The sequence below is a fragment of the Somniosus microcephalus genome, chromosome 11 (assembly GCF_052327205.1).
Source record: "Somniosus microcephalus isolate GS21.2 chromosome 11, FLI_Smic_1.0, whole genome shotgun sequence".
Classification (NCBI taxonomy): domain Eukaryota; kingdom Metazoa; phylum Chordata; class Chondrichthyes; order Squaliformes; family Somniosidae; genus Somniosus; species Somniosus microcephalus.
The window spans coordinates 60,093,144-60,108,231 of NC_140997.1; the positions used below are offsets into that span (position 1 = coordinate 60,093,144).

The following is a 15,088-nucleotide window of genomic DNA, read 5'->3' on the forward strand; positions in this document are numbered from 1 at the left end:
ATGAGGGACTTCAGTTATGAGGAGAGGTTGGAAAAGTTAGGACTGTTCTCCTTGGAACAGAGAAGGTTAAGAGGTGACCTAATAGAGGTTTTCAAGATGATGAGAGGTTTTGATAGAGTAGATAGAGAAAAACTATTCCCTCTGGTGAGTGGGTCAATTACCAGAGATCATAGGTTCAAAATCATTGGCAAAAGATCTAGAGGGGAGAGGAGGAGAAATGTTTTCATTCAGAGAGTTGTCGGGATCTGGAACGCTTTATCTGAAAAGGTGGTGGACGCTGATTCCATAAATCATTTTAAAAGGGAGTTGGACGGGTACTTGAGGATTACAGACAAAAAGTGGGGATGGGGAACTAACCACAACTGCTCTGTCAAAGAGCCAGCACAGGCCTCCTTCTGTACTGTAAGTTTCTATGGTTCTATGTGATCCAACAGGTATCAAAGTTTTAATTTCAACTTTCTAATGGTCCCAATAAATTTTCTTTGGTGGTACTTTGCAGTAGATAAGTCAGAGTAACTGCCAGCAAAATCCACATTTATACCTCCTTTATATGCACACTTATATATTATTATAATACACACTATCACTAAATTAGCTGAGTTTAAAAAATGGTATTGAAAGAAGGCCACAATTTACAATATCTATCAGAAGAAAATTAACAGGCATCAAATACAGTTTATTAGAAAAAAGCACATTTAGCCGATGATCGGGCACACGTGAAATGCCTAATCATACACATGCCAATGATTTGGTGCATTTCCCTCTCCAGAATAAAGCACTACTGGCTGGGTATTGCTGCATATCCACAGGTAGAGTTTTGCAGGCAGCTCTGGATTGTATTCCACACTGGTTCAAGGTACTCGTCCCTCCTGAAATGAAAAAAGCAACTCTATGAGATGTATGCAGCTCTGCTCTGTAATTAATGCCATTGGATTATCTCTGGAGGGAAGGAGACCTAAAGTGGTAGATCACGGTGCGGCAGCAAAATTTAAAAAATTTAAATTTATCTTTTAAAAATGATCTTTGAATCCAGATATTTATTCTATTATTTTCAGAGATAATGGGGGATAAAATTCTACACTTTATTCCCCTTTAACTGTACACATACTACCTAATGACGTACTACTTTCATGCTGTCTCCAGGTGTACGAATGGATCTGCACAAGAATCTAGTGCACTGCAGTTGTCTGTAGCAAATTTTCAACACAGTTTATACAGAAGTTCAACCACCAAGAACTTTAGGACAGCTTTGACCTGCTGTTAATGGAATACTAATTCCTCTGCACACTATATGTAGTAACAATTTAGATGCATTTCTGAAGATTTCTTCGATTTGATATTTCATTATTACATGGTTATTAGAAATATTAAACAGGGAAAATCTTAACAAATGCTTTTGTGATGTTGCTACATAGCAACTAGAAGAATTTTTACACTGTAGTATTGAAGTGCAAGTCTAATCCTAAAATATAAATAAAAACTATTGATGTTCTGAAATTACTTCCTATAACTGATTCTATTGGATGTTTAAAACGACAGTCCAAGTTCCTTTTTTGAAATATATTCATTTAAAAATGTTATTTTGATGACATCTTAAAGAATGCGTTGCAATTACCCATCGACATAATACTATGTTGCAGGAATAGTAATCGATGTAATTGAGACATTTCAACAAATTTAGATAAAAGTGCTTCAAATCTGAAAAGTTGCCGTCTGTGTTTAAAAGGACATGCATGTAATTAGCGGTGAACCCAGGGAAGTTCCAGGCTGGTTGCAACGTACAGTTCTGCAAACCAGGCCCGGAGCCTCCAGTAAAGCAAGCTTGGACTTCTCGATTGTAACCAATCGATGTCAGCTGCCGCTTCGCCCGGCTATCTGGCTACTAAAGCCTTATACTGCCTTATCTCTGATCTCTGGCCTATTCCCTCCTCCCCCTTCGACGAGAAAAGCGCTGATTCTTCAAACTCTGACTAACGGGGAGCCGCACGACAGTTAAGCGCCGGAGGTCACGCATCCGGGCGAAATCGGCCGCCTCACCGCGCGCATTTGTGGTTAATGTAGTCCGCCGGGCCGGCGGCGCAGCCGCAGCGTCCCGCCAGAGAAACTATAATTCCCACAATGCTTCCCCAACAACGCCCCCAGCCTTCTTGCCGAGCGGACATGCGCAGAAGCCGCCGTTTATCTTCAGTCTATCACGTAAGTGTACGTCAGCCCTTTCGGGATATACACGCGGACCGAGCGCGGCGGAGGCGACTCTCGGCTTGTTACCGGCGGAGTCTCAGGCCTGCTCTCTGGCTTCTTTCCGACACACCTCCAAGGAGGAGAGAAAGGGGAACATAAAAAAAGACACGTTATTTTTAAACCCAATAACATTCTTAACTGCGGCCATGGATTCGAAAGACGTGGCGGATTACGCCCCTGATTCCTGGGAGCTGGCGGCCGACACGGATGTCGAGGCCCAGATGAACAACTCTTTCTCTAAACTCAATGTGAACGCCAAGCCGTTCGTCCCCAATGTCCACGCAGCAGAATTCGTCCCCTCCTTCCTGAGGAGCTCGGACGAGCCCGGTGAGACGCCAGAAGGTAATGAAAATATATCAAAAGAAGAGGCAGGGCGCTGAGTTTGAGAAGTGTGTGCGGCGGCGAGGCTCTTCCAGGCCTTTGTTCGGTTGCCCGTAGCGGCGGGGCTGGGGCATGGGGTGGTGGTGGTGGTGGTGGTGGGTTGGTAGATTGAATGGCTCTGAAGAGGAAAGGCGGTTGCTGGTGTGACTCCCATCGTTTGTCCCAAGGTGCAGCCATAATCGGCGGACACGGCTCGGGTAATTTTGCCTGGCCGAGAAGAGGTGGTGGTAAAATTAGCCTAAAAAGGGCCGTTTTGCTCTCCGTGTCGACTTTAAACCCCTGTGTTCTCAACGCAAATTATGTTCAACTCCACAATTCAATACGCGTGTGTACATATTTCTTCGGACATGTTCCATATGGTAGAGGGGGGATTTGTGTTACATCTGCAGTGGCTTGAGGCCCAAACTTGGAAACCGGCCTCGGTCGGAATATATCGGTTATTTGCACTTCATCCAGTTGTGATATTTCTGTTCAACTTCGAAATAAAAATGCACAACACTTAAAACAAAATTAATGTCTGCAGCGCATATTTTATCCTTTTATTCAGCGCTAAAGTGTTGAATTACAACAAAACTTGAAGAAACCCGCGTAGTTTATTTCCGCTTATGACTTCATTTATTTATAGTAAACGGTGCTTGTAGGTTTAAAGCGGAAAAATCTATGACCAGCACTTGTGAAATAATGGCTTAACTTTGCAGATGCAATTGTAACCACTTTTCAGAAACCTTTGAGTTTAACTTAAATTGACATGGGGTGGAATTATTAGGGGTTTGAGTCTATACTGTATAATATGCATTCACCAAGCTAAGTTACATGCTGGCGTGACAATTAGAAGTACTGTGTGGTAATTGTCATGTTGGCTACTTTCAGCACTTTTTTGAAGATATCCATGCTACAAACAGCTTAAATTTAATGCGCATGGGATTTATTAGATGTATGTATTTGTACTACAGTTATGACAATTCTAGTGGCCAGTCTGATTATAGCAATTAAAACTGCAATGCAATAGCCAGAGCAAAATCTAAAGGCTCACTAGGGTTTTGTATTGAAGATGTTCGCTGAAGCACTATTTGCTTTGAACACCTGAGTGAAGAGTTTCTCAACACTTGGCCGAATAGGGTGGGTTTGGAGTTACTTCCAGCTCTTGGCTCTAAAGTGGTTGCTTGGAGTTGCACAGCGGTGTCCTGGGGATTAAATCCCTGTGACGGTGTGTGTCATGATAACCACTAGGAACGAGGTTGAAGCTGCTCACATTCCATCCCATTAACACCGGCAGAGCTTGCATCCCCGGTCCAAGTTCCAGAGATAATACAGCCAGTTTCCCCACCACTACTAGCACATGATACTCCCAATATAACTAAAACATGGACTTGCAGTTTCAAAGTGGTTTTTACTCTCCACAGCTGACATTGCTGTAATAATTTCTTGGAGAAGTTATTGGTATTGTATTTTCTGATGCTAGGGTACTGCCTCCATCAACCAATTGTTAAACTAGAAAACTAAGCAAATAGGTATTAAGAGCTGCATTTAACTTTTATTTGACGAGTGGGCATGACCATGGAATCGAGAGCGCACGTCTATTTGTCATGTCCTGCAACTTAGATTCAGGTTTTCAACCAAAGCTGGCTCCTTTCTCAACTGTCCCTCCCCACTTATATACTAAACTTGTACCAGTTTCAAAATAAACAAGCCAGAAATTAATAGCCATGGCATGGTGGTGTGGCAAGATGCAAGTTGCTACCCATGATTCTCCACACAGTTAAACATTCTTAACTGTCGGACCATGCGATCCTTTTTGACAGAAGGGCTAATTGCGTTGAACCACAGTCATAGGTCCTGGCAGCCAGCTACAGAGTTACAGCAGAAGCCAGGAAACAGCTTTCCAAACCATTTCTGTTGGCCAGAAAAGCATCTAGTATTGGGAATGTTCCTTGGAGAGAGAAAATTAAACCAAAAAAAGTGTAAAACATAATTGATGACAAGGGAAAAGGACGAGTAGGATGATTTTTTTCTACCCTTGGACTTTAGTTCCTAGTTCCCTGTGCATCTCATCATCCAAGATCTTTGCAGGTGAAATAACTTGTACAAAGACTTTACCAAGCAAAGAGGCATGGATAAATGTTGAATTTTTACCCATAGACATCGATTCATTAAAATGTTGCCTTTGGAGAACCTGCTCTGTGGTATTAGTTTCCTGTTTATTTCAGCCAGCAGAAACAATTGGCTCCCTTACAGCGGCTGGTAACAATCTCTCCAAAGCAGTTAGTGGCTTTTCAGGTAAGTGAAAAACTTCCACTTTCCATATTTTACACAGTCAAAAGTTTCAAAGAATGATTGTAACTGAACTAGTGGTGGAAACTAAATATTGAAAGAATATTCTGTATGGTAAATAATCTAGAGCCCAGATTACTTAATTTCAGTCACCTGGCAACTGGACTTGTGGTAAGTTCTGCAGAGACTTTTGAAGGTAGGGAGAGCTGGGACGAGGCAGTGCAGGTATGACCAGTGCAGCGGATGAACTGGGGAGAGGACATAGTCAGGGGAATCTGGTGTCTGGGCTGGAATTAATGTAGGGTTTGGAGAGCTGGGAGTTATGGTGGCATAAGATCTCAAAACTGCACTCTAAATTTGCAAGTGAATTCAATGGCTTCTACTGTGAAATTTTGAAGGTAGAGTGCAGATGGAATAGATCTCCACTGACAAATTTGGATGCTATTCCTTAGCTGGGCAGCAGAGGTATTTCAGCAATGTGCACAGGCCTTGCCAGCTTTAACCATTGTTTGGGTGTGACCACCAGTATTCACCATATTGATGATGTACAAGACCTAGTTCTTATTAAGATGTAGATTTGAACACACAATTCCTATATTTCTATGGCACCTTTAACATAATTAAATATCCCTAGATGCTTCATTAGGGGACAGGATCAGACAACAAACAGGAGTTAGGCATAGGATGACCTGCTCAATGTGGTAAGTTCTGCAGAGACTTCTGAAGGTAGGGAGAGCTGGAACGAGGCAGTGCAGGTTTGACCATCAGTGCAGCGGATGAACTGGGGAGAGGATATAGTCAGGGGAGTCTGGTGTCTAGGCTGGGATTAATGTAGGGTTTGGAGAGCTGGGAGTTATGGTGGCATGAGGCTGTGAAGTCATTTATAAGTGAGGATGAGAGTTTTTTCAGGTAATGACAGCTTTATTTATTGTGGCAGTTGTGTCTAAATATCTTCATCAGGAATCCACCCCAGAGCATGTTTATGCATCATCCCCAGCAGCAGGTGCATCTCCTCCCATGGTGTTTTGTGTATAGATAATCTGTGCTTTGTGTTTGCACACCAGCTTGATTATATCTTTTGAAAGCAGTTCCTGGAGGGCAGCAAGTGGAGGCTGTTGAAGGCAGAGTTCACAGCCAAGGTCAATTTGGTATAGGAGGACAGCGGCAGAATTTTAGATGTTAATTTGTGCAATATGGAGCTCTTGGTGCCAGCGAGGTGTGTGTTGGGCGGGTCAATCCTGGGGGTAAGAAAAAGCATGGGCAAGTCTGAGTGGGGATAGAAAGTAGTGGTGGAGGCAGGAAATACTAGATGTAGTAACAAATGATCCTGGCGATGGACTGGATCTGGGATTTGTACCTCGGCTTGGGGTCCAACTGCTGGAATGGGATGGAATTGGAGGCTTATGGTACAAGGTTTCTGCAGGAAGCAACCAGAATGACTTAGCTGGACAGTTGGACTGGGGAAAGTTCTGGCTCATTTGCAACTTGATGTCAGACAAGTAGGCAGCATGACCGCTGCCGTTTGAGGCCAATTCTAACTTGAAATCTGGCATGGATTTTGTATTCTAAAAATTAAATTTGCCTAGAACAGTAGGTGGATCCCCATCTGCAAATAAAGTACATTTACCTTCCAAACTTTTTCAGTCATTGTAGGAAAAGTAAGAAATTTGTGTAGGTACTTGTTGCAAAGAGTTGTCTGAAAAAGCAGCAGTCAGGTTTTACTTGGAAAATGAATTGTTGGTATATGCAATTGCCAATCAAAAATCATGTGTCAAATTAAGGTACATTCATGTTACAAGAAGCATTAGTGGGGCTAACTTGCAGACTTTATCTGTTAGTTTTGCCTTCAAATTTGCATAGAAGGAAAACCTATCCATGTTAGTATAAACCTCAGTATTATTGCTGGTATGAGTTTGGTTTTCCTCTTTGTATGCTCCTATGATAAAAGGAGAGTGTTCCCATGTCTTCCAGATCATGGCTGATCTGTGACCTAACTCCATATACCTGCCTTTTCCCCATATCCCTTAATACCTTTGGTTAACAGAAATCTATCTATCTCATTTAAAATTAACAATTGACCCAGCATCAACTGTCGTTTGCGGAAGAGAGTTCCAAACTTCTACCACCCTTTGCGTACAAGGCCTGGCTCTGATCTTTTAGGCTATGTCCCCTAGTCCTAGATTTCCCTACCAGCGGAAATAGTTTCTCTCTCTTTACCCTATATTCTCCTTAATATCTTGAAAACTTCGATCAAATCACCCCTTAACCGTCTAAATTTTATGGAATACAACCCTAGCTTGTTTAATCCTCCCTTGTAATTTAATGCTTGGAGTCCAGGTATCATTCTAGTAAATCTACACTGCATTCCTTCCAAGGCCAGTACATTCTTCCTACGGTGTGGTGCCCAGAATTGAACACAGTACTTCAGGTGTGGTGTAACCGGGGCTTTGTACAACTGCAGCATGACTTCGATCACTTGTATTCTAGTCCTCTAGATATAAAGGCCAGCATCCCATTAGCCTTTTTGATTATTTTTTTGTATCTGTCCATGGCATTTTAATGATCTATGTACATGGACCCCTGTGTGTCTTCGGACCTCCGCTGCTAGCTTTTCACCATTTAGAAAGTACTCTGATCTGTTCTTTTTAGGTCCAAAGTGGATGACCTCACACTTGCCTATATTGAAATCCATTTGCCACAGTTTTGCACATTCACTTAATTTGTTAATATCTCGGTAATTTTATCCTTCCATCTACACTGCTTACAGTGCTGCTGATCTTTGTGCCATCGGCGAACTTGAATATGTGGCTTTCTGTCCCATTTAATTAGTTAATAAATACCATGAATAGTTTAGGCCCCAACACAGATCCGTGTGGGCCGTCACTAGTCACATCCTGGCAGTTCGAGTACTTGCCCATTATCCTTACTCTGTCTCCTGCTGCTCAGCAATCTCCTAACCAGTTCAATAATTTGCCGTCAATTCCATGAGCTTCAACTTTAGCTAAGTCTCTTATGAGGGACTTGATCAAATGCCTTCTGGAAGTCCACATAAATAACATCCATCGACATTCCCCTGTCCACTACTCTAGTCACCTCCTCAAAAAGTTCAGTCAGTTTGTCAAGCATGACCTACCCTTTACAAATCTGTGCTGGCTCTCTGATCATCTGAATATTTTCCACAGTGTTCAATTTCCCAACAACAGATGTTAGGCTAACTGGTCTGTAATACCCTGGTTTCCCGCTCTTACTTTTCTTAAATAGTGGAGTGACATGTTCTTTTTCCCAATCTAAAGAACCAGATTGTTATCAAACAATTAATCACAGGAGCATTATGAAACACAATTTGACACCAAGTCATGTAAGGAGATATTGGGACAGATGACCAAAAGCTTGGTCAACAAGGGAGGTTTAAAGGAATGTCTTAAAAGAGAGAGTGGTCTTAAACAGAGTGCACTTAAACAGTGTTCAAGTTGGCAATTTGGCAAGAGTGGGAATTTGGAGCAGAGGGGGAAGGAGGTGCTGCTTTTTGCCTCCCAACGCTTGTAGTGGGTTGTGGTAAAGGCAAATATTTATTTTAATCTGCCTATAATTTAAACAAGATCTAGTAATTAGTTAAAAAAAAAATAATAAACTATAAGCTAAGTTAATTAAATACATAAACTTTAATTCAAAGGAAAGCCAAGGCCCAATGCTCTGGAATTCCCTCACTCTGCATCTCCACCTTCCTGTCCTTTTAAGGCCCTCCTTATAACTCATATATCTTAGACCAAGCTTTTGGCCACCCATCCTAATGTCTCCTCCTTCGGCTTGCAGTCCATTACACCCTGTGAAATGCTTTGGTGTTTTTTCTAAAGGTGGTATTTAAATTCAAGTAGCCATTGAACAACAAAAGCCAATCAATTTTTATGACTTGACCTTGGTGGAATTAGCTCTGAACAACATGTTCTGTTAGCTACGTAGAAACAGCAAGGCAATTAAATTTCCCTTTGTTTTCCCCATCTGTGTATATATTTTCTTGCTGCCTTTAAGCTATCTTTTGCATTGGTTACTAGCCAGGAGGGTGGCTGGTCAGATACCTGTTCCAAGAGACACTGAAATGTGCATAACAGCATTCGGATGACTAGGCATTGTCCCTTTTTTGTTTCATGTGGATGTGCCAGGCATCTGCCTCCTATCGGGCCAGTTCAGATGAGGAACTTGCTATGTAGGAATCCTGCAACTTAGACATTCATATACCCACATAGATAGATAGAAGTGGGTTTGAGGTTCTGTAAAGGGATTTCAAGGAGCCAAGTTCTAGATTAAGAAGCAGGACCTCCAGCGTAGTAATTTGGAATACTCCCAGCACCATGCGCGGGACCAGACGGAGAGAAAGATTGATTGTCAATGTGTGAATGGAAGCATGGTGTAGAAGGGAGAGTTTCAGATTCCTGGTACCAATTTGGGGGTCAGATAAGGCTGTGCAGACTAGATGTAAGACAGTATCAAGCTTATACAAATGTAAGGAAAAGTGGAAATCCAGTGGACTGGGAGAGCTATAAAAAGCAACAGAGGAATACCAAGCAAGTAATAAGTGCAAAAAGGGAATGTGGAGGGAAAAAAAACTTGCAAGGGATATCAAAACGCACAGCAAAAGCTTTTATCGATATATTTAGTAAAGTGGAATGTGGGCCCATAAATGACGGATGCAGTTGAGACTAATGGATAATCCATTTTTACAGTGGAGAAAGATGAGAATATACGAGCAGCACAAGGAACCTAAAAGTAAGTCATGGTGTATTTAATAAGTTGCCAAAAGGTAATGGGCCATAAGATGGACAAATCTCCAGGAGATGATGGTTTCCATCTCAGGGTATTAAAAGAAATAGGTGAGAAAATTGTATATGTATTAGTCATAATTTTCCAAATCGTATAAGAATCATAGAATGGTTACAGCACGAAAGAAGGCCGTTGAGCACGTGCCGACTCAGCTAGTCCCACTCCCCCGCAAATTTATTTCCTTCAGATACTTAACCAACTCCCTTTTGAAAGCTAAGATCGAGTCTGCCTCCACCACCCTTTCAGGAAGTGTATTCCAGATCTTAACCACTCGCTACGTAAAAAAGTTTTTTCGTACGTCGCCTTTGGTTCTTTTGCCAGTCACTATAAATCTGTGTCCTCTGGTTCTCAACCCTTCTACCAATGGGAACAGTATCTCTCTATCTACTCTGTTCAGACCCTGTATGATTTTGAACACCTCTATCAAATCTCCTCTCAACCTTCTCTGCTCCAAGGAGAACAACCACAGCTTCTCCAGTCTATCAACGTAACTGAAGTCCCTCATTCCTGGAATCATTATTGTAAATCTTTTCTGAACCCTCTCTAAGGCCTTCACATCCTTCCTAAAGTGTGGTGCCCAGAATTGGACACAGTACTCCAGTTGGGGCAGAACCAGTGTTTTATACAGGTTCTTCATAATTTCCACACTTTCGTACTCTATACCTCTATTTATGAAGCCTAGGATCCCATAAGCCTTTTTAACTGCTTTCTCAACCTGCCCTGCCACCTTCAACGATTTGTGCACACATACCCATAGGTGTCTCTGTTCGTGCACCCCCCCTTTTAGGATTGTACCATTTAGTGTATATGTCCTCTCCCCATTCTTTCTACCAAAATGTATCACTTCACACTTTTCTGCGTAGATTCAGGAATAGTGCCTTTTGGGTTGGGAAATGCAAATTTCACTACATCACTTAAGGGAGAGGTAACGACAGAGTTGGGATAAAGGATTTGTTCTCTGGCGGGATATGACAAGTGGTGTTCCCCAGGAATCTACTGTGGCCTCAGCTTTTCACCATATTAATGACTTGATTGAGGAATAGAGTTGTACATGCAAGATTGCCAATGAGACATGGTTAGGAGGCATGGTAAATTGTGTGGATGGGAGCAGGAAGTTACAAAGGGACGTACAGACTAAGTGAGTGAGCCAAATTATGGCAGATATAGTTCAATGTAGTGAAGTGTGAGGTTATCCACTTTGGATCTGAGAAAGGCAAATCAGGATATTTTCTTACCAGTAAGAGACTAGGAACTGTGAAGGAGCAAAGGGATTTAGGTGCCTATGTACACATCACTAAAAGTGAGTGCATTAGTATAAAAAGTAATCAAAAAAGGCTCATGGAATGTTGGCCGTTATCTGAAGGGGCTTGGCGTTCAAAAGTGAAGCTTCAGTTGAACAGAGCCTTGGTTAGACGCCATCTGGCGTGTACTGCATTCAGTTTTGGCCACTGGACCTCAAAAGATGTACTGTTCTTGAAAAGGGATACAGCTCAGATTTACAAGAATGATGCCAGAGCTTAAAGGGTTAAGTTGCTTAAACTTGGCTTATATTGCCTTGGGTTTAGAAGGTTAAGGGGTGATGTAATTCAGATATTTAGAACAATTAAGGGATTCAATAGGGTAGATCAGAGAAACTATTCCTTTTGTCTGAATCCAGAGCCAAGAGGGCATAATAAAATTAGAGCTAGGCCATTCAGGAGTTAAGTCAGGAAGCATGATTTCATGCAAAGGATAATGGAAGTTTGGTACTTGCGCTGGATCAATTGAAATTTTAAAGACCAGGATCAATAGATCTTTGTTCGGTAAGTGTATTAAGGGATATAGAACAAAGACTGGTAAATGGAGTTGAGGTACAGATGAGCCATGATCTAATTGAATGGCAGAATAGGCACAAAGGGGCTAAATGGGCTATTCCTGTTCTCTCCTACTTGTGTCATGTCTTGTGCTTGGAGCCTTGAATTCTTTCTTGCATGTTTTTACACTCACCGTTTCTTTGTTGAGGTTCTCTTAGTATCTCAAACAGCCCTATTATAATTTGGCATTTGTTTTCTCACTTACTCCCTTTATATTTGTTTTTGCAGTGTTATGTACCGCAATATTTGTATTTATTAAATCTATAAATGTGTTATTTTTAGGGAATCATTTCACGTTCTCAGATGTGAGTCGGTGATTAGAATACATCTGATTGCAGGCTTGGGGTCTTGGAACAACCTGTCATTGAAATCTGTCCTACTGGAAGTGGTTATGTCTGTCAGTTATGTCTTCCAATAAAGATGGGTCTGATCTGAAGAAAAACTGCCATGGGGTTTCATTTCAAGGGAAATCTCCAACTAGCATTGCTGTTCCAGCTAAAGGTGTTGTGTAGTACAGGCTAGATTAAGTTATGAGTAATTGAAAGGAATAGCAAGATTTGGGGGAGCAAGTTTGGTCAGAAAGACAATGCATTTATATAACATCTCTCGCATCCTCAGGGCTTCTCAAAGTATTTCAGCCAATTAATTACTTTGAGGTGTAATCATTGTTGTTTCAGCAAATACAGCAGCCAATCTGCATAGAATAAAGTCCAACAAACGTCAAATAAATACATAACCAGTTAATTCATTTCAGTGGTGTTTTTCGAGATGACTGTTGGCCAGGGAGAGCTCTCTGCTGTTCTTAGAATTAAATAGAATTTACAGCATAGAAACAAGCCATCGATGGCGGTCTTTATGTTCCCCATGAGCCTTCTCCAACTCTATTTACTTATCTCACCCTATCAACATATTCTTCTATTCCTTTCTCCCTCATGTATTTATCTAGCTTCCCCTTAAATGTATCTATGCTATTCCCCTCAACCACTCCACCTGGCAGCAATTCCACATTCTCACCACTCTGGGTAAAGAAGTTTCTCCTGATTGGATTTATTAGTGACTTATATTTATGGCACATTGTTTCGGAATGTTGGTACACCATGGAGTAGCACAACAGGTGGTGGTATTCTTGATCTCCCCTACACTACAAGGGAATAATGCCATGGTATCTCTTAAATGCACTTGAACAGACAGACTGCTCAATTTTACATCTCGTGAAAATTGGCACTTCCAACAATGTATGATTGCCACTGCACTGAAGTATCAGTCTAGATTCTCTGCTGAAGTCCTTGAGTGGGGCTTGAGCCCACGACCACCTGACTCGCAACACAGTGCTACCAGCCAAGTCAAGCTGACGTCTTTACGATCGAGATGTGCTACTGAGATGTTGAAGTACAGTAATTGCCTTATTTCCCACTCCTGAGTATTAAGAATTGCAAGAAATTGTCACTAAACAGATAGAGGTTACATTTGGTTTATTTTTTTCTGCTTTCTATCTGAGTAGATGCTTCCAATTGGCATATTCTGCATATGGTGTGATGTGCCCGGTGTCTTCTGTTGCTATCAGCAGTGATGAGTGGTACTTTTCACTTAAAATTATCATTACCCTGTTGGAAATAGTCAAATCTGCCTTGTAATTGAAAGCTAGAAGAAGTAAATATGGAAAATGCAGGGAATACTCAACAGGTCAGGCAGCATCTGTAGACAGAGAAACAGTTAACGTTTCAGGTCGATGATCCTTTGTCAGAACTGGAAAATATTGGCGGAGAAGAGCAGAACTTCAAGGTGGGCATTTCTAGAAGAGAAGTGGCAGTGAATTAAACACTAATACAAAAGCAAAATACTGTGGATGCTGGAAATCTGAAATAAAAACAGAAAATGCTGGAAATACTCAGGTCAGGCAGCAGCTCTAGAAAGAGATTAATCGGGGATAGTCAGCATGGCTTTGTCAAGGGTAAATCATGTCTGACCAATCTGATTGAATTTTTCGAGGGGGTGACTAGGTGTGTGGATGAAGGAAATGCTGTGGATGTGGTTTACATGGACTTCAGTAAGGCTTTTGACAAAGTCCCGCATAGGAGACTGGTCAAGAAGGTAAGAGCCCATGGGATCCAGGGTGCCTTGGCACGTTGGATCCTAAACTGGCTGAGTGGCTGGAGGCAGAGGGTGATGGTCGAAGGTTGCTTTTGTGACTGGAAGCCTGTGTCCAGTGGGGTACCTCGGGGATCGGTGCTGGGTCCCTTGCTGTTTGTGATCTACATAAATGATTTGGAGGAGAATGTAAAAGGTATGATCAGTAAGTTCGCAGATGACACGAAAATTGGTGGGGTGGTAAATTGCGAGGAGGAAAGCCTCAGGCTACAGGACGATATAAACGGGTTGGTCAGATGGGCGGAAAAGTGGCAAATGGAATTCAACCCTGAAAAGTGCGAGGTGATGCATTTTGGACGGACAAATAAGGCAAGGGAATACACAGTGAGTGGTAGGACCTGAGGAAGTACAGAGGGTCAGAGGGACCTTGGTGTACATGTACATAGATCCCTGAAGGCAGCGGAACAGGTAGATAAGGTGGTTAAAAGGGCATATGGGATACTTGCCTTCATTAGCCGAGGCATAGAGTATAAGAGCAGGGAGGTTATGATGGAGCTGTACAAAACGCTGGTAAGGCCACAGCTGGAGTACTGTGTGCAGTTCTGGTCACCTCACTATAGGAAGGATGTGATTGCTTTGGAGAGGGTGCAGAGGAGATTTACCAGGATGTTACCTGGGCTGGAGCGCCTCAGCTATGAAGAAAGACTAAACAGGCTGGGGTTGTTTTCCTTGGAGCAAAGAAGGCTGAGGGGGGACCTGATTGAGGTACAAAATGATGAGGGGCATAGAGAGGGTAGATAAAGAGGAACTTTTCCCCTTAGTAGGGGGTCAATAACAAGGGGGCATAGATTCAAGGTAAGGGGCAGGAGGTTTAGAGGGGATTTGAGGAGGAACTTTTTCACCCAGAGGGTGGTTGGAGTCTGGAACTCACTGCCTGAAAGGGTGGTAGAGGCAGGAACCCTCACAACATTCAAGAAGCATTTGGATGAGCACTTGAAATGCCATTGCATACAAGGCTACGGACCAAATGCTGGAAAATGGGATTAGATTGGACAGGGCTTGATGGACGGCGTGGACACGATGGGCCGAAGGGCCTCTTTCTGTGCTGTATAATTCTATGACTCTAAGTTCTGCTTTTCTGTCCGCCAACTTTTTCCAGTTCTGATGAAGGAGCATCGACCTGAAACGTTAACTCTGTTTCTCTCTACAGATGCTGCCTGACCTGCTGAGTATTTCCAGCATTTTCTGTTTTTTATTTCAGATTTCCAGCATCCGCAGTATTTTGCTTTTGTGTTTGTAGAAGTAAATACGGCCTGAATTAAATTGACCCACAATAATTTTCTTCTTTTTGGGAAGTTGTTTGGTTAGCACACTTTAAATGATTTGGTTGGGATAAAAAAAACTAAACATATGAGGAATTGTTATGCAAAATCACA

The 15,088-nt window shown here is 42.1% G+C and overlaps 1 protein-coding gene across 1 annotated transcript in view; it reads left to right on the plus strand.

Moving 5' to 3' along the window:
• The first annotated feature begins 2,145 nt into the window (after positions 1–2,145).
• Positions 2,146–15,088, plus strand: part of LOC147110611 (eukaryotic peptide chain release factor GTP-binding subunit ERF3A) — a 65,996-nt gene continuing 53,053 nt past the window's right edge. Inside the window, exons 1-2 of the mRNA XM_086000770.1 lie at positions 2,146–2,196; positions 4,830–4,899. Coding sequence (XP_085856896.1) covers positions 2,161–2,196; positions 4,830–4,899 — 106 coding nt within the window. The 5' untranslated portion in view covers positions 2,146–2,160. The remainder of the gene's footprint in view (positions 2,197–4,829; positions 4,900–15,088) is intronic.